The sequence below is a fragment of the Lutzomyia longipalpis genome, chromosome 2, assembly GCF_024334085.1.
Source record: "Lutzomyia longipalpis isolate SR_M1_2022 chromosome 2, ASM2433408v1".
NCBI classification, from domain to species: Eukaryota; Metazoa; Arthropoda; class Insecta; order Diptera; family Psychodidae; genus Lutzomyia; species Lutzomyia longipalpis.
The window spans coordinates 33,068,542-33,093,060 of record NC_074708.1 but is presented as its reverse complement, the minus strand read 5'-3'; the positions used below and the strand labels follow the sequence as shown (position 1 = coordinate 33,093,060).

At 35.3% G+C, this 24,519-nt stretch overlaps 2 protein-coding genes across 3 annotated transcripts in view; one reads left to right on the top strand and one right to left on the bottom strand.

Annotated features, from left to right (window-relative positions):
- Positions 1-24,519, top strand: part of LOC129790123 (WD repeat-containing protein 19) — an 829,031-nt gene that overhangs the window by 373,264 nt on the left and 431,248 nt on the right. The window lies entirely within an intron of this gene.
- LOC129790209 (uncharacterized) lies at positions 16,749-19,924 on the bottom strand. 2 transcript variants are annotated; one of them, XM_055827597.1, is made up of 4 exons: positions 19,693-19,924; positions 18,654-18,843; positions 18,525-18,586; positions 16,749-18,456 (listed from the first exon to the last, which is right to left on the bottom strand). In XM_055827597.1, exons 2-4 carry the CDS (start codon positions 18,836-18,838, stop codon positions 16,901-16,903), a joined length of 1,803 nt encoding a protein of 600 aa, XP_055683572.1. In that variant the 5' UTR covers positions 18,839-18,843; positions 19,693-19,924; the 3' UTR covers positions 16,749-16,900. The 2 variants fall into 2 exon arrangements, with proteins under 2 accessions (XP_055683572.1, XP_055683571.1); XM_055827596.1 differs by having other exon boundaries at positions 18,654-18,967; positions 19,693-19,920.

Genomic DNA, 24,519 nt, shown 5'->3' with positions numbered 1-24,519 from the left:
AAATGATAAGTTAGTAGCAAACATGTGCTGAATGTTCTCCGCATGTGATTCATATATGCGAGACTTTGTGAATATCTCCGGAGCTCCTCAAACATCCATTCTAAAATCTCCACCACACGCTTCTCTCCATATTTTCAATACAATTCCGTGGTACTTTACTTCGCAACTTTCTAAATAATCTCTTTTGTCTCCGTACCAACATATATTTTCATAAGGCACGTAAAATACACATTTTGCAATACAAGACATCAATTTATAACTCACAGTCGTCCCTTTGGATTGCTTTTACAAATTTACAGCATCCGAATGAGAACCTATACATACATATAGGAGACACATATATATTTTCCATTTCTAGAAAATTAATGTCAGTTTCTACGGGGAATACTATACATAATATTGAAATTTTCACAGAGAAAAGGTATGCAAATATTTTATTGCTTTCAAGTTGATGCGTTTCTGAGTTAGGAACATTGATGTTTATGTTGTTCTGTCTTTGTTTAAAAAAAACTAGTCCATAGACTAAAATATTCTGACTACAAAAAAAAGATCTTTAACCCTTTAAGGACCGCGATCAATCCAGAGAGCTGATTGAACTAAAAATAATTTTTATGGGTTCCTTTGAGCTCAAATAAGACATTTTTGGCAAAAAATCTTTCCTAATCCCGTGAGTCCTTGGGGATGTCCTTTTGTGGTTATAAAATGACCAGGGATTGAAAAGACATAGTCTTGTACTAATTTGGACCCAATATCCATAAAATAACTATACAAAATGAAACATTTTCAAAATCGAGCCTTTGGGTCAGCGTATGATCCAATGGACCTTAAAGGGTTAATTTACATTTTGCGCTTGAATTTATCTTGTTCTTCTGAAAAATATATTTACTTTAATGATTTATTTGAAATGCTTTCAATAAATGAATTATTTCTTTTTTTATTTCTATTAATTAATTTTAATTTATAAAAATCTTAAAGGATCACACTTAAGCGGTTTTCCTATTTAATTACCTATAATAGAATGTTTGAAATGTTCGTTCAGACTCAATTCATTTGAAATTAAATTCAATTAAATTTAATATTAGAACAAATATTTAATTAAACAAAACAAATCTATGGGAACAACAATGGAGATCCTTTTATTAATTAAATAAATAAATAAGACGGTCAATTTCTCCTTTATAATGGAATTATACTGAAACTTTAGTTTTTTATTAAATCTTTAATAGGTATATCCTATTCTTATGACTTTTGAATATTTTTTTAAGGTTTAAATGCCTTTAAAAATGATACCCCACTACAAAAAAGCGACTTTGCCCGAATTGTATTGGCTCTCTCACCATTTTACTTTTTAATTTTTAAACATTTTTCATCAATTCCCAAAAGAGTTCCCTCGAAAAAATAAAATGTATAGCATGAAAAAATGCGGCGAAATGATAGAATTTCAAAGGGCAGCCTACAATTTATCACAGAGCCGCGAGGGAGATAATGGGGCAGCATTAGTCATATTTCCCTGTGTTTTCCCTATAGCTAGAAATTCTCATTTTGTCAATGTGACAGGCAATTTTTTTTTCACCCTGTATACCCATTAATTTGTCTAATTGCAACCATTGGTGGGTGTACAAAATTGGTGATGGGCGAAATTATCGGTTTTGCAAGTTTGAATTTCGCATAATTTCTCCCCATGCATACCTTGTCCAAATAAACAATTACGCTGAAATTTAACACACCATTAATTGATTGAATTGGTGCACGGTGAACTGCAATACAATCTTCACTCCATCATTCGTGAGGGAGAAGATATCATATTTTCCTGGGCTTGCATATTGGAATAATTAATGTTTAAAATAATAAATTATGCGGCTGCTGCGGGGTGTTTCGGGGTGAAAGGGAGCGAGGGTTTGTGTACTCAAAATAATGACTACGGTTGGGTTGAATTGCTGCATTGCACACACACAGGAGCCTCTAAAATGCAATTAAACAATGAGGTAAGCTCCGTTGACCATGATTAATGGACGGCTGTAGGTCATCATACTGAACGGATGGTCTATATAGCATGAATGACATGTGAAGCTCTAAGCTTTTGGCTATTTTTGATTATATGTGGCAAACCTCGAAGTCCTATATATGGGTACTCTATGGATTTTCCATGTACAATGTATATTTATATATGAAACCCAATTCAGGGGAAAGAGATTTTGGCCGAGGACGGGATTTTGGTTGAGGCCCCAAAGACCCAGGGATGAAGGATTCGTGTCAGAGTTGAAAGGTGGATGGCAATTATAATGATTTATGACGATTAATTGAATTTCATCCCTGGGTACATGCTAATTCATTTATTAAATACCGCTGTAAATATTGCATGGAATGGAATTCAATTTATGCACTGTGAGCAGCTTCAGCAGAGCCGGCTTTTCATTTGAATGTACATCGAATGCGGGGGATGATAACAACATTTTCAAATGCATTCCTAAATAGTTTAAATTAAATGCAGGAATTAATATCAAAGGACTTTTGGTATTTACGATCATATTTGACATTGCTGCGTGAAAGCCAGTTCAAAGGATTATCTATTTACAACGCATGCAGTTTAACATCATCTGTAAGCACTAAAAGTCATCTGATTGGATTTGAACTTAACCAAGAGAATAATGGAGTCAATTTATAATAGAAGCTTTCTTAATTTTTTGTTACGTTCTCACCTTTATCGTAAGTAATATCTAATTAATAAAATCCCAGAGCTCGTGGCCGATTTTGGTGAAAGTACAGTAACTGCTATGCCCTTTAGTTTTAATTCAATTTATTCAAATAAGGCAAAAAATACAAAATACAAGAGAATCAATATAACATATCGAGGGCTGCATTGTAAAACCGGCTAAGTCGGTATGAGCTCCGAACCGACTTAGCCGGTTTTACAATGCAGCCCTCGATATGCAAAGTTCAAAAGCCAAGATAAGAGTGACGAGAGAGTAGAATTGGAGATGCCGGAGAAATCCAAGTTGATGGTGATGGGAGCATTATCCAAAAATAATAGAAGTATAAAAATAAATTTGGATGATTGTGGAACCCAGTAAGATGGCATTTTACATGATAATTTTATTATCAACCTTATCAACATATTCTTGGATTTTCCAGTATTTATTTACGTTTTTGTTATTATTATTTACGTAATTATATGTATCTTCATATCTCGGTATATGTATATGTATATGTATGTACTATTTGTTGCGATTTACCTCTATCTCTCGGTTGTTTTTACATTAATTTTTATATTATAGCGAAAAAAATTTTGATTCATTCTTTATATTTTCTTTTCATTTTTTTGTAATTTGTAATTTCATTTCATATTCATCTTGCAATTTTAAATACAATTCAAGTTATTAGTAGTAGTTTCAATGTCGTTTTTGAATGGGTTTTGCTTAATATTTTGCACTAAATTATTTAAAAATCCAAAAAGTGAATTAAAAAAAGTAGTATTTTGGTTAGAAGAAATATAACTCTCAATTGCGGTCTGTAATTTTGCATTAACTTCTGCTTGTGAATTTACATATTTAACAATAGTGTCTTTTATTAAATTCACATCGTTTACAAGTGAATTTATTTTCTCATTTTCTTCCGGTTGAGTATTTTCAATTTTCAGGGCTTCTTCTGTTTTTAAAACTTCAACTGATATTATATCATTTATTTTTAAATTAGAATTTTCATTGTCTTGAAGCTCATTTTGGTCTTCTAATTTCTTCCAGACAAGTTGAAGCTGCGAGTATGTTATTGGGTTATTATATATATCAATTTTCTTCAAATTTGGCATAAAGACTTTTGGATTAAAGCACATGGCATAAATTTTATTATGATTTAATTTAATATACTGCAATTTTGAAAAGACTGGCATTAAACTCTCGAAAAAATATTGCAATTGATTGTTCGAAAGATCAAGAAATTTTATATTATTGTTTGGGTGAAAACTATCTTTATGAATTTCAGAAATTTCATTTCCATTTAAAGAAATTTTTTCCAATTTTGTCATTTTCGAGAAACAAGAACCTATACGACTAATTCTATTCCCATCAAGCCACAATCTCTCCAAATTAACACACTGACAGATGTCTTCAAGATTATTCCCTAAGACATTGTTAGTTACATTGAGGTCTCGAAGCGTTGAGAAGGAATTTTTCAAAGATATTTCTTTTATTTTATTATCATGAGCCCACAAATCTTGGCAATTTTTACCGACTGTGAGATTTATTAGTTTATTTCTGGATACGTTCAATGTACGGACTTCAATGGAAGTTAAGTCCAAAGATTCTAATTGGTTATACATTAGATTAAGTGAAAAGTTCGTTGACAAGAAATTATCTGATGTATACATTTTCTTTAATTTTCGCATCTCCAAATAAAATTTCTCTAAACCATAAATTGTGCTAAATATACTTAAATCTAATTCCTCGTAGTTAGGGTACGCGAGTATCAATTCAGTCAAATGCAAGTCTCTAAAGGTATTTCTTTTTATAAATTTAGGATATAAAAATGACATTTTAAGTTTTCTGAGATTTTTCACTGAAGTAAAAGCATCTTCTTCTATAACATCGTTTTCAAGGTGAAGGTCGATCTCTGTTAACTTTGGAAAATTCTGGAATGTATACCTGTTGATTGAACATGTCTTACAATGGCTAATCCGAATGGTTTTAATATTTCTATGAGATAATTCGCTAATGTGTTTTACTTCGGTTTCATATAATGACAATAACTGTAAGTTTGGTAATTTATCGAGTAATTGCTGAGAAACATCTTCTTTAGGTGCCTTTATAATATATAGACTAGATATTTTTTCAGTATCTACGTTATGATTTGAACCAGATCTATATTTGCCACCTAAAGACATATCGCAATAAGAACTATTTTTTATCTCAGTATCTCCAATTTGATTTATAATGCTATATTGAAATCCAGCCACAGTATCAGTTCTATATTCTTTGCACCATAAGTCTCGTCCCAAAATCTCCACCGTAAGAAGGAGAAGAATTAAGTTCCTTTGGAAGAAAAGAAATGAAATCGAGTTAATTTAAAAAAAAATATATTTAAAAAAGATGTACCAAAAGCTAACAAAGTCTACGCGAGCTGTGTTTCTTTCAGTGTACCAATTTTGTGAGAGCATACTAAAACGCGAATAATTTTAATTACCTATGTAAAAAGTTAGGAAAAATTAAATTAATCATATCATAAAAAATCTTAATAAGTCCATATCTCGGAAACGAATTTGTAAGTCAATCATAACGCGTCCAGTTATAAGAGTTGGTGTCCCACAACGTGTAGAAGTTTGTTTATGCGTTGTAGTGCGATTTGTGAGCAGAATTAGTAGGCAAAGTTGATTTTTTTGTGAAATTCAGCAATTTGATGGATAAAAATGGTCATATCTCTGGTTCTATAAGACTTACAGAAATTTATTGACCAGTTTTGGAAAGGTCTTGAAATAAACTATAATCTGACATATATTTCGATACATTTCAAGGTGACCTCTAGAACACAAAATGGCGGCTATTTGTTTTACTGAAACAGTTTTTGGCATTTTTTGCCCTAAAAGAATGGTTTTACAGGGTTCTAATGTTCTAGAAAGTTGTAGGGAATTGCAAAACCTTTAATTTGATACCAAGTTCAGAAAAATCGGACAAGCCGTTCAAGAGATATGGCTATTAGAACTTTTTAAATTCAAGAATTTTTCAAATGGCTATATCTTCTAAACGGCGACATAGATTTTCTTCATTTTTGGACTGGTGCAAGATTATTAGTCCTGCTACAACATATCAAAATTTAAAAGATTTGCCTAATGGGGATTCGCAGATATTGCCCCTTAAAGTTAGGCAATTTTTGTTTTTGATTTTAGCGCCTCTTGCGGATGTTTTTGGAACTTGGAATGTTCTAGACAGTTGTAGGGCTTCTTGAAACCTTTCATTTGATACCAAGATGGTCAAAATCGGTCAAGCCGTTCTCGAGTTACATCGAAAAAACACTTTTTGCTTTGTGCCGCCATATTTGCTAAACCGCTTGACCGATTTTCAAGTATGAATTATCGATAAAAATGTCTCACTGAGCTGTACAACATACTAAAATTTCAGACCTCTAGCTGTAAGGGAAGTGGTTGATGGTAGTTCAAAATGGCGGACGGCGGCCATCTTGGATTTTGAAAATGCGAAAAAATGAAATTTTACACCCACATTTCTATAGAAAACTTCAAACCGGAAGTCTCTATCTCCTACCATTCTCGAGTTATAAGACAAAGTATGGACCACCGGCAGGCCGGCAGGCCGGCCGGATCAAAAATTTTCCACCACCATTTTTGGAATGTGGGATGTCTGAAACGTGCTCATACCAAGTTTGAGCCCGATCTGAGGTGGTCGGAAAATCCGACGATTACAATACTTGGTGTTGGCCACGAAGTGGAACACCAACTAATTTTCTTAAATTTTTGAGGGTGTCGGGGGTGGAATTGACTTCTAAATCGGATGTTTTTTAATCGAAATTTAACTTTTGCTTTTCTTACCGCGAGTCTCAAACTATTACCGTTCTCTCGCAATTTAGGGTTGTCGGAATAAAAACTTATTCTTAGTGCATACGTTTATTGGAATGTGGGGACTTCAATTTGTGCTCATACCAAGTTTGAGCCCGATCGGACGACTATTGATTTTACTCAGTATACACAAAGGTGGAAAGAAATACAGCTAAAATTAATAATTCACCTCAAGAGAATCATATTTGTAAAAATTTCACTTATTAACGTTCACCAAGACTGTCTGAGTCAAATTTATGTGTTACTTCACTGATTATTAGCAATGAACTGAACGTTCTCTGCATGGACCAAAGGAAAAAATACTTTTAAAAAAATATGATGAAAAAGTTATCTAGTATTTTGCGTCACAATTTAAGATTATACAATTTATTTGGAATAACCCACAAAAGTGTGTAATGTGATAACGAATGACTTTTGGGGGTACGATAGTGGTATATCAACTAATTAATTAAGTTAAAATAAAAATAATTAAAGAACAATTTTTTATTATAATATCTTCTTCTTTTCCTCAATTCTTTTTACAAAGTAGGGATGGTTTATTACATCCCTGTAAAAAACTACCAAACTTTTCAATCAATTTTCAGTTTTATTTTTATCCCAGCATTTTTGCGACAAAATATAGATTTTTTTAAAAAAGTTTTTTCCTTTGATTGTTTCACACCAACAAAATTCATATAAATCAATTAGTTATTATTCAATGTAGGTGACAATACGCAGTATTAATTTTTGCTTTATTCTTTTTATTCATTTTCGCATGAAAATAAAATGAATGCAATGCACGTGAACACCTCGGTTTCACCCACAATTTTCACCTTTTGACCTCGAATCATGTCTGTGCAGATGAATAGAAAAAATTGTGCTAGTGTGTGAAAAACGCAAAAAAACAGGAGAAATGGCAAATCGGAATTTAGTGTATCTATTTTTTTGTTATTGAATGCTGCGCGCATACATTTTTCCATTCGCAATGTGCTTCCGGTTACAATTGAGCCATGGGGTTGCCTGGTCACGCCATATGGACATTTTTATTGTGGCGGGTGGGCGGTTTGGGGAGGTAGGAGGAATGTGATTAAATTTTTTTTCCACACAGTGTGAACCACACCCTGGAATCACTATTATCGGCATTCTGAATGGATACACAATTTGTATGAAATTATACTCCATATTGTTTCATGGGATTTTTTCCTTAGCTATGGCTTTTCGAGGGAAGTGTGGGGGGGGCGTGTGGGGTGACTTCCGGGGAACCGGGAGGGTTGGCTTACAAACCAACGTATTTGCCCCTAATCCGGTTGCCCCATTCACGCGCGCAAAATTCAATTCGCCATGTGCGAAAACTTATTCTGTAGCCGCACAATTTTTTTTACAGAAACATTTGCAGCACACCCCCATTGCGTCCCAACTTCCACCCAGAATGTGAGTGGGTGGCAAATGACTTTAGGGAGGGCTTCACACAGCATCTCTGTGGTGCTCAATCAGGGGATAAATATTTTTTCTGGGCGGATACTGTGAAGTATAATTCACGAGAGATTCGGGGTGAAAAGTGCCAGGAAGAATTGTCTTATCAGGGAACTTTTTGAGCGTGGGCGGGGTGTAGCAAATGGCAATTTTTTTTGCTCCTTCCTGCCATATTCTCTATCTAATCATAAATTGTAACACATGCCTATCATACAACCACCACTTGTGTGTCCTTCCTTCCACCCCCCACAACCGCATGTTCACATATTATCTTGTCATTTTTAGTTTATGGTGCGAAAGAACCAGAGAGAGAATATAGGGGCTGTTCCGTAGAGGGTGGAATCTCAGTGTGTGAAAGTTTTTTTTCCAGATTATACTTTCACATCGAGCCAGGAATTTAGACTGTAGGGCTTTTAAAAGTGTCAGCTATTGGACACTGTCAAATTTTTTTTTTCTTTTTGATGATCTAATGATTTTTTAGAGGAATTGTATGATAGAAAGAATCTTCTAAAAGAATAATCTTTCCTGTGACTTAACACTAAAGGATCTGATAGTTCTAACATTAAGTTCTAATTTTTTCTCAAAAAGAAAACGATTTTCCATTTTTTTTTTGACGAGCTTTAACCCTTTCGCGTTTTTTGGGTCATACTCTGACCCAAACGTGAAGCATTTTTTTCCAATTATTTATTTATTTATTTATTTATTTATTTATTTAATAAAGGGGGTGACATCCCCCTATTCCAATTATCTATATAATAAAGAAAGGATTTCGTGTCTGTACAGCTATACAAATCTACACCGTTTGACCAATCGCGATGAAATTTGGTACAGAGACTCCTTATATCAGGCGCTTTCGAATGGCCGTATTCATTTCCCCCCCAAAGCCCCCCTTCAGGTAGCCCCCATATAAAAGTCATGTATTTTTTGCGAATTTTTGAATTTCGCGCCCGAAATGTTGTATGAAAATGATTTCTTCTCTTTGCAAATTTTTTCTTTTGGGATCGATAAGTGGCCCAAATCTGCCTTTAAACCATCATAATTTATTTTCTCTCTGAAATTTGCGCGAAGCGCAACAAATCCCCGCGAAGCGGGGCGAGGTAAATTGGAGCGAAGCGACAATTTACCTCGTTTAATAATATTTATTAATTTAATTGTTTTTTCACGTTACAAATACATACATCAAATTCACGCAAAAGGGGCCAATGAAGACGTTCTGACACGGTCAAGTCTTAATGTTTTTATGTTTCACGTTGGACGCGAAAGACGCGAAAGGGTTAAACCCTCATTTATCACGATTGCTTACAGATTTTTGCTAGGTATATTGATTTAAAAATTAGAAAATTGATCACGATGTCCAGCAAAATCCTCTGAATACTAATCATTAAAGTGAAATAAAAAAATCAAAATATTATTTAAAATAAAAATTAAAAAAATAAAAATTGAAATTATGTGTTTTTGATAAATATAAGACAACAAGAACTCATAAAGCGTTTCATGATGAAATTCTCTTGATAAACAAAAAAGTGCCCTAAGAATCTCTACCTCCGTAAGATTATCGGGTATAAGCAGCTTTATACCATAAGTTTCTTATTGTCTTTCTTTATGGAAAAGAAAAGATGTGTCGAATATTTTTTTTCTGCGCAAGTTGTCAAGCGGATTTAGATGGTTTCCACCCACACTTCCCGCCCTTTGTCGCTTTAGGCTCGATGGGGGATTGAGGAAAAATTTTGATTATATTTCCTAGCCATAAAACTTCAAATCCTACATACAATAAATCTCCTACATGCCTGGATGACCTCTGAATTGTCTCTCAATTTCTTCCACAGTCAATTGCTATTTTTATTTTCTCAATTTTTTTTTTGACAAATATGAACCACTTTTCCGCACAGTTGTGTGATATTTGCTGAAAATGTGGAAAATTTCCCGCCCTGCGCTGCGGCATAAATGCAATCTTGTTTGGTCTTTATCCAAAATGTAAGTGCTTCATCCTCATTATTGTGGAAGTGTATTCAGTGAGTGCGGTCGGAGTAAACAGAACATGGAGACGCATAAAGGAAATTTCCCAGGAGTCGCTCTCACCGAGAATGTGAGGGGGAGGCTGTATGTGTGCAGCGGGAGGGGGTTTGGAATTAAAACGTGGATGAATTTGTAAAACATTCACAAATATTGCGGGAAAATGAAGAATTGCTGCGGAGTGGAATTGTGTGAGACATCAGCATAATGAGATATTTCTTGGGTGCTATACATATGCTGAAATTGAAATGAATTTGCCGTCAGAGTTCATTGTGTGTGTGGGGGGTGGAAATGACGGGGTTGGGGCTTGCTGCACGAGTGGATGAGAATATTGATATAATATTTCCAGATGGATGTTGGTGAAAATGTGGGTTTTATTATGAAATTCGCGGGAAAATGGATAAATCTTGGCTTGGGAGGGACCCAAGTAGCACAGGTGGGCCTGAATTTGGAACAGAATAATATGTTGCTCAGCTCAGTGATCGATGTGACGTTACGGCAAATTTACTTAATTAAATAAATGAAAATTTTAAGCTTTGACCGAAGATAAATTACCAACAAATCCACTACATTTTGATGAAGTAATTTTCTAAACATTTCTGCAGTCTAAATAATAAAACGATTACTCTTTGACACACCATGCGACGTCTTGATTTTTTATATTTTATTTTCTTTTCACTTTTTTTATATTTAAATTTATTTATTATTAAAGCCGATACAAGTTATATTTAAAAGACAATTTTTATATGAAAAAAAAATATAACATATCATGTCACAAATCGCTATAAAATTCTTCACAAATTGTCACCAAAAAAACAACCTTTTCGTTGCTTCTTGGGACGTAAAAGTCCTTTAGCTCTTGCTTCAATTTATGTGCTGTGTTTTGCGAAATTCTTGATTCCCCGTGAGGCCAAGGGGCACCCCCTCTCTGTGCCTCCCCCTTCACGTGAGAAACCCCTCTCACACAGGGTGCACACACTGAGAGTGAAAACTTTCCAAACATATAATTTAAAATTCTTGTTAGAATGACTGAGAAAATGTAATAAGTTTCCACCCACCCGCGTGCTTTGGCTCTTTTCTTTAGCATCCATACTGAAGTAGGAGTTGCGGGGGGGGAGGGGAGGTGTATTGTTTGGGAGAGAAAGGCATGTGTACACCCCATTGTGGGCGCTGTATGAACGCTACAATACATGCAGTAGGATCCACATTGTAATCTACGATAAGAGTTAGCTTTTCCTGCAGCCACCCGCACTCTGTGAAACTTTTCTTCTCTCGGCATTTTCTTTCCACTGCTATTCATAAATTTTCCGTAGCAGGAACTCGCACTTGCCCCCTCCCCCATCGCCCGTCCCGCTCTTGGGATGGATGTGGGGGGGTTGGTTGGGAAATCCACCACCTAACTAGCATAATACGGAGTGTTGTACAAAGTACTGTGAGGCATGAGTTTGCCGCTTCTTGTTCTACATCTGCTAAAGGTGTGTTCAACACACTCGAATTTCTCACTCCCCCACCCCCCACGTGTGTTGGGGCAAAATTACAAGAACCACCAATAATAATGAACCATTTAAATTTGCATATTTTACAATAGGGTGGGTGAGTAATAAAGGGGGTGGTCGTACATTGAGCACGAGGCGCGAAGAAAACATTTTTTTATTTGAAAGTTTGTTACACCCTTTCAGTTGACATTATGCTACATGCATTGTTGCTATTAAAATTCTTATAAGCACCACAGCATAGGTCTGAAAAGGGCCATAAAAATTATTTAAAAAATGTTCAGAAGAGGTAAGATTATTATGTTTTCGGAGTTTAGGATACATCTTGAATTGGTTTGAGCTTTCAAAAAGCTTCTCTTACAGAAAAAATCATTTAATTACTTCGTCTACAACTTTTTAAATTATTCTTGTATTCAGAAACAAACTCATATTTATATTTCTGGCCAGCATAAGTTAAAGAAGAAGCATAATTTCCTCTCTTTAAATATTTCCTAAATTTTCTATTTAAAATTCCATCACCTGCCAATGCTGTAAACAAGAGAATAATTAATTCGCTTTCTCGAAAAATAAAGGAAAAGAGAAAAATTCCAATTAGAAATATCCTCACGATTTTCATTTTTAATGCTTTTTTTTACTCCCCTCCCCTATGGGTGGGGTAGCAAAAATATAAATGAAGAAAGAACCCCTAATATGCTGTGAGGAGAATTTTTAAATAAAAAAAAAAGTACAAGACGCAATTTTCTCCCGGAGCATGCAGAAATGATTATGAGAATGGAATTGCTGCTGGGTTCTTAATATGATGGAAATCCCTACCAGCATAGGGGGGTGGGTGGATGAGGTGTGCGATTCTCCTAGGGAAGGTGTGGGATTAAATTGACGCGTAAGTGTAAAATTCCTCCGCAGACTTAATGCGAATCCTTGAGGCTGAAGTAATCAAAATTTGCATACAATCTCATAAGATGATCTACCTTTTCGTTAAAATACGGTGCTGTTCTGTTAGACTTTCTTGTCGATCCCATGTTGGGGGTTCAGCATTAACTATTTTTTACCCCATCCCAATTTCCCCATTTTACATGCCTTATCATCGTACATGCAGAACCTCTCCGTTGTTTGCATTTCCAAGAGATGAAAAGGAAACTTTCTCATCATTACGTGAACCAACTTCCCCATTATCCTCGCCCGAAATGCCATACAGTAGCTCAACATGGGACCATCAATAGGGGGTGGGTTTATAACAACCCCATGCCACCCCCCTTGCTGTCCCATCTGTACCTGTCTTCTTCCGTGTTCAGCATAATCCCAACATAACCCACACCCCTTTCCTAGAAAATGGTCTCCGAGTGACCACAATTTTTCTTTGTCAACCTCCTCCATATTTCAGGCGCATTCTCATCCACTACTTTTATCGTGTAATCCCACGTAGTTCACCTGCAGCTATTCATTTGAATTCTCAGCAAAATGGTAGGTTTTTTTTTAGCTTATGGAAGGTGCGGGAAAAAGAATGAAAAAAAGACAGAAGCACCTGTTGAGTTCCACCTGTTTCGCGCCTCTGATTTCTTTTTCTTTGTTTCTTGAGTTGGCAGTAAAAAGAAAGGCACCACCCAATGCCACCCCCTGGAGAAAATGGTGTATTATTTTCCACCACAATGATTTCCCCATCCGTCTAAGACGGTATCACATTATTCATGTATTACGTATATACGCAAAGAGAGAAAATGCGTTGGAATTTAGAGAAATGGGCCATTCCAAGTTGTGGAACGATATGAACAAATTGAGAAAAAACTTTAAAATGGAGGGAAATTGTTGACTGAAAAAGAAATTTTTTAAAAGTATTTTCAGAGAATATAATCTTGCTTTTCAAAGCTAGAACTGTTTTTTTTTACAGATTACGTTTAGGTTATATCTTTTGGATCCAAAAATGTTTTCTCAATTTTTAAGTAATGGGAAGTCTTTAGAAGAACCCGGCACCTCTAACTTACCTAATTTAACACGCATTACCATAAAAGATTTTTTTCCGTATACCTAGGCCGATTTGGTTTTTTTAAATAAAAAAAAAGTACAGTCTACTTAACTTATCGTGATAAATTCTTTATCTAAATTGTAGGGAAGTTCAATTGTGTCCTTCAAGTTCGTCCAATCAAAACTTGAAAAACCTAAGAATTTCTGTTGTTTTTTTTTACAAATTTCGATTAACTTCATTACCAAATCTAGCCCTTTTTATGACCAAACATAAGGTTTTTAAACAAGGGCAAAGTTAAGGCCTGATTTAAGTTTTTTCAGCCAGACTAAGGTTTTAGGCTAGATCTAAGTTTTTTAAGGCCAGGCTTAAATTTATTTTAAGATTAACCTTAAATTTTTCATACCTAGCTTAAGTTTTCTGCAAGCTATGCCTAAGTTTCTTAAATTCTAAATTTCTTTCCTAAGATTCTTCTTCTGGGATTAAAGTATTTTAAATTATTTTTACGATGTTAGTCATTAACGTTTTAAAACAAATAGAGCATAGCCTAAAAAACTTAAAGGAAGTATGTATTAAAATAAATTGTTTTAGCAAACTATGCTTGGGTTGGAAAAACCGACTAGGCCAAACTTAGGAGTTTCACCCTTTGTCAAAAAATATCCTAAATTATTTAAAAAATTAAATTTCTTTATTTATGACCTTTTAAATATTGTTAAAATATTTTTTCTCGCAGTTATGATTCAGTGGAATCTCATTCACCATTCAATTCTCATATGCATAAATCAACCCTCTCCTTAAATTACATATGGAGGGTGGGTCTATGAATAATGAGTAAATATTTGTAAAGGTAATTTTTGTCTATTGAGATAGAAATTGCGGTAGAGATATATGGAGTCTTGTGCATCTACATGGAGATTTATTGGGCACGTGGAAAGAAGACTGCGAAAGCATAAATTTCACTTTTAAATGCGGCACACATAGCGTTACTCCCCATGATTTCCCATACCCCATCACACACCTTAATGTGAAATTGTGACTCTATATGGCGGAAAATATAATTTTTCAATGGGAAAATTGAAATTTGGCGTCATACTGTGAGGAGGAGGACAAAATTTGCGTAATTTCACCACAGGGGTGTCAGGGGGGGTTTAGCTATATACTACGTGGGAGACAAATATCAAACATTTGGGGAAATTTCTTTGCAAATAATGACGGGGTTATTATCATAAAATTCACCTCAAGTGATTTAAAATCAAACATTAGAGGACGGATGTGAATTATGGGGGGCTTTCAACCACTAAAAGCTTATTTGGAACTCTCCAAATAAATTTCCCATTAATTCCTCGCGTGTGCTCTGAACTGGATGATACTGCACCGTTGGCGAATTTTTCGGATAAGTGTTATTGCAAAAGTTTTCCATTTGCCATTGAGGAGAGCAATCATTTTGCTCTGGGATTTTATATTGGTTTTTATACAATATTGAATAGGCATATGTCTAACTTACTTTGCCAGCTTTGCCCTAAGTGCAGGAAGAATGCGAAGAAATTGGTCGTAAGAATTGAAGAGGACGCCTAAAATTTGAAGATCAATAACTGTCAACGTTACGTTAATTTAATTTAATGTTTAAATTGAAAGTCTCTCAACTGTAAAATGTCAAATTAACGATTTTTTTAGAAGAGAAAAATTCATCTTTAAGCTTTTTTGACAGCATGGCGTCTTGCGCATCAAAATGCAAAATGCATAAAATTTAAGGATTTTTGTCGTTCCATTTGGGTAATTGCAAAAATGTTGATGTCAAGATACGGAAAAACAAAACAGGTAGACAAAAAGCACCTGAAGCTTTTCCATTGTAATATTTGTTCATTTTTTATACCCCTCCTCGGGAGAATACATTTTTTTCTGTGTGTTTGTCCCCAACCATCCCACCCCCATTGCCTTACTCGCGTCCTTTGCTTTAGTATGAACCAAAATTTCCTCCGTCATATTTTCCTATTGTAAACAATTTTATTCATGTTTATTTTAATTATTTAAAAGCTTTTCATCACTGAAACTCGGGGAGCTTATGCCATTTTCATGGGGGGGGATCAAGGCACAATAAATTGTCAATTTTCATTTTGTCGTTGGCCCCGTTTGTTTGGTGGATGACCTCGGCGCTCACAGGGAATTTTTCCACCCTCCCCAGCGCTTGGTGACAACCTCAATGGGAAAAGACACTCCATTCAGAATCATTTTCCCGTCGTTGGAAAATTCAAATGAAGATAAAAGGAGCGGGGTTGGAGGCTTTTTCTTTTTCTTTTTAGTGCGCAAGAAAAGCCAAAAGCACCCCCGAGATCCACACGGATAAATTTGCCGTATCATCAAAAGCCGCCCCCGTACGCCATGGTTTTTGATTTCAATGGGAAAAGAAGAATATTAATATACCAGGTACTGATTATCACGAGGATGATTTTTCCTTCTCCAAACCAACTTTGCAGATTTTCGGCATGGCTCACGAGGGGATGAATGGGCTACCCGCGCGCGGGAGGAAAAACACACAAACACGGAGAAAGTTGTCCGATTAAAATTCAACGATAAGACGAAAAATGCCAGGGGGTGGAAAATTTTCATCTTGCGCAACCCTCGATAACCCCCCACACGCTATGATGGATGATTTGGTGCGACGATGGTTTGCAATTTTCGGAATTGAACACAAATCAGCAACAGCCCATTACTTTTCGTATGCTGGAAGGGGCCCAACAATGGGAACCCCATTCGTGGCAATATAGAAAAAGAGAATTGCTCCCCATATATTTCTAAAACTACCCTGCGGAGAACATTATTGATGGATTTGAGCTTTTTTGGGATTGTTCTTTGAAATTCGAATATTCGCCGCGTTTGATCCCACACGTGGTGATTGCTAGGAGGGCCAGGAGGGTCAGGAGGGCCCCAGGAACTTCCGCTGTCTCAATACTTTATTATTATCTTGTCAAAGCAATGAAGATCTTACTAAAAAAGAGCCACAACTATTTTTGAAATGAAAAAAAAAATGTCTTTAAATTTTTTTTTATGATTTTTATATTTCAATCTGGAAAATAATATTATATAGGTAGGTTTAATAAGTTTAATATAATAAATTTGAAAATTGTAAAGAAAAATAAATGAAATATTTTTAAGGAAAAAAAATAAATTTAAAAATTGTTATAATAAAAAGTTAGTACAGTACATAAGGGGACATAAAGCCATGCTTGAAATACGTTTTTTTATAGTAACCTACAATGAAAAATAAAAACATAAAGACTGTTTTTTCTTTTATTAAAGAATAATTTCTATTTAATCAAAAAAAAATATGGTGTGGAAAATGTTGTAAATAATATTATAATCATGCAAAAAATTGGTTCTTTCATGGAATTTCTTTTCGATAATTTTCCAAAAAGAAAAATCGGATCTTTAATTTTCTTTCAATTTTAAATATTTTTTTGTCGATTTTGGTTCTTCGCCACAGAACATTCCCACACAAACAGAACATTCTATATTAGGTTCTGGATAAGATTGAGCCTCGAATTCCCTTCGAATATCTCTATTGAAAAAGAAATTTTCTTCAACTCTTGTGCTCAGCTGGTCAATAATTCTATCGACTGCTACCTTCATTTCTTCGGCAATTTCCTCGATTTTCTCAAAAATTGCATCAATATATTCCTTGAGAAGAATCTTCCTTCTAGCACGCCTTTCAAATTCATCCCCGTACTCTTGAATAAAATTCTTCACGACCTGAACAAACTTCTCAAAGGCTTTCTCATTGAGCTTTTTAGCGACATTTGCTAGTCCAATTGTGATACCTTTCCGATCAATTGAAGTTTCTTTCGTCATTGCTAGAAGCAAATTAGTTGCTCCTAGTAGAGCAGATCCGACAACTCCATGTGTATTTTTTGAAACCTCATTTGCAGGCAAATTGTTGGAGAAAATTTCCTTGTGCACTGTAATACTTTTCAGTGAACGAATGAAATCTGCTCTACCTGCTGAGCCCGTCTCTGAAGACATCATCTTCTCGGCCAATTGTTCAAATTGTCCCTTCTTGATGCTATCAAGCTTTTCCTTTAGGTCTTGTATTGTTCTATTTTGATTATTCTCAATGATTGTTTTAGCCCGTTGAAAATTGCATACTGAATGGAAGAAGACGAATGTAAGGGCACTGATCTGAGCCACTTGGAGTACAGATACAGGTTCACCATTGAGAACAGAGGAGCCAACATGGAAGATACCATTAACGATCCCAAGGCCAGCGAAACCTATATTGGTACAATTGAGACCATCAACTAGGCACTCTATTGATGATGAGATGACATGGCCATTGCTAGCCAAGCTGCCCAAGACGATCATAGAGGCTCCTGCGGCAAGACCTAAAACTCCAGCTACAGTTGTAATCCAGAACATTCTTGCATTTGGATCTTTCAAGCTTACTGACTGTTCGTGCATAATTCGATCATAAAGCTCTTCAGCTGATCTCCCTACAGCCCAAACAGTGGTACAATATCCCGCAATAGTAACATAAGGCATAACACATAACATCGGTGGACAAAAAAATGAGCCCACTAGAAGACCTGTAGATGCAGCAGCTACAGCCATGCATGCTTTATCCGCACCATTAACAATTTTTCTTCCAATACGGCCAGCTGGCGATAGGAAATTTTCCGTCTGAACTCTCCATTTTCCATTTGAATCCTTTTTACCAGTCAGAATGCCATTTTTTGGGGCCACAATAAAACAATCAGGAATGATGTTCTCATTCTTGTAGGCTTCCCAATTCCGGTACACCCTACCATGAGTATCCACAAAGGTCATGCAGCATTTTTCCGTTGATAAATCATTTATGCACCTCATTACTCGGAATATCGGCAAAACGGCAAAATCCACGCTGTAATGTGCCTCACCCACAGTTAGTACCTTTCTTGGTACGGCGCAAACACAAGAAATTGCCATGAAAATTGGTCCTCCGGTATATTTAGCTACGAAAAAAATTTAAAAAAATTTCAGGTGAGGATTTTCTTTGTTTCAAAATTTCCAAAATACAAACCTTGGCTCCAAATGTTTTCACAAATATTCTCAACAGCTTTCAATCTCTTTTCATAGTCTTTTCTGATTTAGAAAAAAAAATAAAACAAACCAATCAACTAAAGAAAATAAGGAAATAGAAAAAACCTACTTTTTCGAATTATCAGCAGAGCTCTCGGGTTTTTCAGGAAGTCCAAGGGTTAGTGAAACTTTACTCCTAAGACTTTCCTTCTGGTCCCGCCTGTAGGAATCCCAAACAATATGATCTTCAAATCCGAGATTATCATACAACATTTGTACGTAATCAATAGCTCGAATTTGCACACTGGACGACATTGTTGCTATTTAAAAAAAAAAAAAGTAGGTAATAAAACTGATAGAGTTCCGAGTAAATTGGCATCCGCAAGTGATATGGAATTCAAAGAGAATATTGACTATCGTGTGAGATAAGAATTGGAGTAATTCCTGTAAATCAAAAAAAAATCACATTAAAGTATTTAGATTCCCAGAATTCGCTAAAAATATAATCTTATCTCATCAATTGTGGTGAAATGAGGTCTGTTAACCCTGATGTGCCTGAAAATTTTTAGACATTTTCGCAAAGTTTGAATTCGAAATTATGTATCTAGGAATATTAATTCTTAGCGAAAATTCTTGAAATTTTCGTATAAAGTTCTTGAACTTTTTCTTATAAATAGAATCTCCTGACTTTTATAAAACTAGAAACTTTTTATGCCTATTTCTGTACTCAGTCATCAAAAAATTTGGAATGTTTGATCGCTTTAAAAATAACATTTTTTCATAAAACTTTAATAAAATTCGTTAAAACAAATGTTTATAAACTTAACGCCTAAAATTTCAAGAATTTTGGTTGTGATTTTTTTTAGACAATTTTAAAGTCTGACTTCGCGAAAATTCCAATAAACTCTTGGCCATATCTAGGTTTGATTTGAGACAGAATTGAAAAAATTCAAAGGTTTTACGTAACGTATAAGCCCAGTTAATTTCTTTATATATTAAAGTTTCAAATCTTGCATTACACTATATTAAGTCCTGAAAAGAAATTCGATAATTTCACTTAAAAAGAAAATATGTTTAGAATTAAAGAAATAAAGGGTTAAAAGGAACATAACTATTGTTGAGACTTGTAAATTAAAGTTCTAAGTTTATAGAGATTAAGTGTAGTGTACCTGAAGAATTTTTTTAAAATCAAGCTGAAAAATAAATCCTAGGACGAAAAACACTTTTATTTTAATGAACTTGCAATATAATAAATTTTCACTCAAGAAAACACAATTTTTCAATTTTTTTTTGGAATAAGGTTTGTGATGATTATTAGAATTCAGAAAATTTTATTTAAACGTTAAGTATTTTTTTTTAGGAGCAACGAGAGCTGATCCATTCCACTAATGCACACGATCACGACTAAGCGTGCATGAAAACTTCTTACATATGTCTTGCTCCACTTCAGATAAAGTCTTGCGGAAATAAAATATAAATGTACGGGTAAGCTGACCAAGCTTACGGGAGCTGTGTTTCTTTCAGTGTACCAATTTTGTGAGAGCAAACTATAACGCGAATTAATTTAAATACGCGCAAAGTCGGGAAAAGTAGAAAAGTCATACCCTAAGAAATCTTTAGAAGGCCATATCTCGAGAACGGATCCATAGATTTTCATAAATTTTTTTTTGTTTGAAAAGTCTTGAAGTCAGCTATAACATCGAAAAATGAAAAAAATTTGTCGCCATTTTCGAAAAATTCGAGTTCGAAATTTTCGAAAACTTTGTTTTTGACTTTAGCGCCTCTTGCGGTCATTTTTCGAAATTGCAATGTTCTAGACATTTGTAGGGCTTCACGAAACCTTTCATTTGCGCTTGAGTTGATCAAGATCGGACTTGTAGAACCCGAGATATGACATGCCAACTTTGGAAGGCTATATCTCGAGAACGGCGACATAGATTTTCTTCATTTTTGACATGAAGCTAGATAATATAGTCAGCTATAACATATCAAAAAATGAAGCAAATCGATAATGGCGTATTCGAGATATTCATCGAAAACTAATCGAAAATTTTGTTTTTGATTTTTGGCCTTCTAGCGGTCACTTTTGAAACTTCTGATGTTCTAGAGAGTTGTAGGGTTTGTTGAGATCTTTCATTTGACCCCGGGTTGATCAAAATCGGTCGAGCCGTTTTCGAGTTATGGTCGATTTTCGATGAAAAATTGTGGCGGCCATATTGACTAAACGGCTTGATCGATTTACGAAAATGAGGTATCGTTGGACGGACGGACGGCCGGCCGGCCTGAAAAAAATTTTTGGCGCATACGTTTTTTGGAATGTGGGGACCCTAATTCGTGCTCATCCCAAGTTTGAGCCCGATCTGACGACTTTCGATTTTGCTCGGTACACAAAAGCTGTGTCTGAAAGAAACACAGCTAAAAATACATGGAAAATAATTTTTTATTCTGCTGATTATGTAAGTACTGAAAAGAGAATTTTTTAAATTTGCAATGTAATCTTTTAGTAAGAAACGGTGATTCCCCTTTTTATTGAACAAAAGAATGAAAGAAGATAAGATAGATAGATAAGATAATATGATAGATAAGAATATGATAAACATTGCTAAAGTCTTTCTGTTGACTTTTTAAGTTTACGCGTCTCCTCTTTTCAAAAAGAAATCTGTAGGGGAGGGCGGGGCTAATAAAGTCACTTAAGGGTTTAGAAAAAGCTTAAAATATCATATTTCCTATCTAGATAGAACAAAATGATATGAGAAAGAGTTGTAGGGCAAGAAATATACCAAAGAATTGAGCTATTCATTTCACTTTAACTATTTGGGAAATATGATATTTTGAGCTTTTTCTAAACCCTTAAGTGACTTTTTTAACCCCGCTCTCCCCTACATTGTGGAAAAATAAAGTTCAAATAAATGATTTCAAATTTGACCACTAGATGGAGTAATATTCCATGTCTTCTCTTTCTCTCGCTCTGAAGTGGTGTCAGTCAGTTCAGTTTCAGAAATCGTGGAAGAAGGATTTTGGTCCGCAAAAGAGGCTGTTAAAGGAAATTTTTACAATTATATTTCACTGCTGCGTTAAAAGCTTCAAGAGTTGGTCCATCTTATCTTGACCACTCAGTATATCTTATATGCTTATGATTTTTTTGTTTCATTAATAAATGCAAAATGAATGTTTCTCATTTTCCTCAGCCCAACAGGCTTCTTAAGGCATATAATTGAATGCCTCTCGTTTTTTTTTTCTTCTTAAAAAAAATAAGCCCTGTTTCCTTTTAGCTTTTCTTTTCACAGAGAAAACTCTTAGCCTTTGATGGTGGGATATTTTTGTGAATTGATGAAATTTTATTCTTTGACCAAAGTTTCTGTATGCGGAGCTCCAGCTTGTCCTGGAGGTTTGAAAATTAGAAACTTTTACCCACTCATCACTCTCTATATATGAGGTTGATTCAATCAATTTAAAGTCAATTTATATGTTCAACATTTTCTCCCTCGACTTTGGCGAAAGTTTAAACACCGAATCGATTGATGATGGGGGTGAGCTTGTGAAGGCTGGCAGATAAAAGTTTTAGAGTCCAATGGATGTTGCTTGAGTAAACAACCGCACAAGAGCTTATTGAATCATTAAATCCTCAAACCCTCATTCTTTCCTGGAGGAGTATAGATCCTCGCAACTGTATTTGACGAGCCCCAGAAACCTTACGAGCCCACATACGCTATATCCCTCAACTCTTGCCTTTTTGGATTAATGGAATCTTCACTCTTTCAGTTGAAGCATATCATAATCCAGTAGTGGGTGCTCGGGGGCACCCATGGATAGAAGGACCCAACAGGGTGAGAAGTGAGCCAATGATGTAATCTGTAATCCTCTTCCATCCTCCTCAACAGAGCCAAGTCGGAGTAATTGGTTATTGTGTGTGTGTGTGTGTGGATGAAAAGTTTCTCTTCCTTCAATCTGTTCTTCTACAACCCCATTCACCTCACCCTGTACAACCACCCCACTCTCTTGGTGTGGTGCTAAGAAATGCGGACCATTTGTTGGTTATTTCGAGAACCGAATGGAGAAATCATGACACTGCTGGAACAGACGGAATCCAACATTTCATCTCTGCAATTTATTTGTCACTGCTTTGAGCACACTTGAGAGAATGGATTTCAAACAGATTATCCCCACATTTTAGCGAAATTAAGCCATTACCTTCTTGAATGATCTTCTCTCAGGGGCGGATGGGGTTGTACCTCCCCCATTCACTAAGAAATATTGTTTGAGCACCATTGGATGACAATTGCTTCAAATTAACTACATTTACAAGCTAGACAGCTTCCATGTTGTGCTGTTCTTCGAATGGGGAAAGCTTTTTGGGGAAGAAGCTTCAAAGCTTTATTGCATTTTCTATGTATGTAGTGTAGGTACATAATCAGATTGTCAAAATTATTTATTCTATTGTTACTTCTTGTAAATTAGTTGGTGTTCCACTTCGTGGCCAACACCAAGTATTGTAATCGTCGGAAAAACCGACCACCTCAGATCGGGCTCAAACTTGGTATGAGCACGTTTTAGACATCCCACATTACGAATATGGTGGTGGAAAATTTTTGATCCGGCCGGCCTGCCGGTGGTCCAAACTTTGCCTTATAACTCGAGAACGGTAACAGATAGAGACTTCCGGTTTGAAGTTTTCTATAGAAATGTGGGTGTAAAATTTCATTTTTTCGCATTTTCAAAATCCAAGATGGCCGCCGTCCACCATTTTGAACTACTGTCAACCACTTCCCTTACAGCTAGAGATCTGAAATTTTAGTATGTTGTAGAACTGAGTGAGAGGTTTTCATCGATAATTCATACTTGAAAATTGGTCAAGCGGTTTAGCAAATATGGCGGCCTAAAGCAAAAAGTGTTTTTTCGATATATCTCGAGAACGGCTTGACCGATTTTGATCATCTTGGTATCAAATGAAAGGTATTGAGAAGTCCTACAACTGTCTAGAACATTTCAAGTTTCAAAAACATCCGCAAGAGGCGCTAAAAACAAAAACAAAAATTGCCTAACTTTAAGGGGCAATATCTCCGAATCCCCATTAGGCAAATCTTTTAATTTTTGATATGTTGTAGCCTGACTCAATATCTTTCACCAGTCCAAAAATGAAGAAAATCTATGTCGCCGTTTAGAAGATATAGCCATTTGAAAAATTCTTGAATTTGAAAAGTTCTAAGAGCCATATCTCCTGCACTGCTTGACTGATTTTGCTCATCTTAGTATCAAATTAAAGGTTTTGCAATTCTCTACAACTTTCTAGAACATCAGAATCCTCTAGAACCATTCTTTCGAGACAAAAAATGCCAAAAACTGTTTTCGTAAAACAAAAAGCCGCCATTTTGTGTTCTGGAGATGACCTTGAAAATTATTGAGATATATATCAAATTACAGCTTATTTTAATACCTTTCCAAAACTAGTCAAGAAATTTCTGTAGGTCTTATAGGACCTGAGATATGACCATTTTTATCCATCAAATTGCCGAATTTTACAAAAAAAAATTAAATTTGTCTACTAATTCTGCTCACAAATAGTGTTACAACGCATAAACAAACTTCTACACGTTGTGGGACACCAACTCTTATAACTGGACGCGTTATGATTGACTTTCTCTTCAAAAGATTTTCAATCAAATGATGAAAATTATCAAGAAGATTCTAACTAAAAGAGCATCATTGTAATGATTCATTTAGGTCTACCTTTTCATCCTCCTATACTCTCAACAGCTTACCGGGAAAATGGCTTAAAAGTTTATTTATTGATTATATTGAGAAATTTTCAGTTGTTATCTGTCAGTCTGGTGGAAAAGCAGTGTCTCCTTGCGGAAATGCCAAGGATTATTGGATTTTAGCTGTGTGGCAGCAATTTGCCGTGGCTTGGGTGGAATGGGGTATGGTGCAAGTAATGTTGTATGAGGGTGGGTGAGCACGGGGGGGATGTTGCATGGAACTTCTCTTAATTTATTCGT

Coding starts and splice junctions, on each gene's coding strand:
- LOC129790209 (XM_055827597.1), bottom strand. CDS start 18,838: ATGTCGTCCAGTGTGCAAATTCGAGCTATTGATTACGTACAAATGTTG. Junction 18,587..18,653: donor TCTGCTGATAATTCGAAAAA/GTAGGTTTTTTC, acceptor TTTCTAAATCAG/AAAAGACTATGAAAAGAGAT. Junction 18,457..18,524: donor TGAAAACATTTGGAGCCAAG/GTTTGTATTTTG, acceptor TTTTTTTCGTAG/CTAAATATACCGGAGGACCA.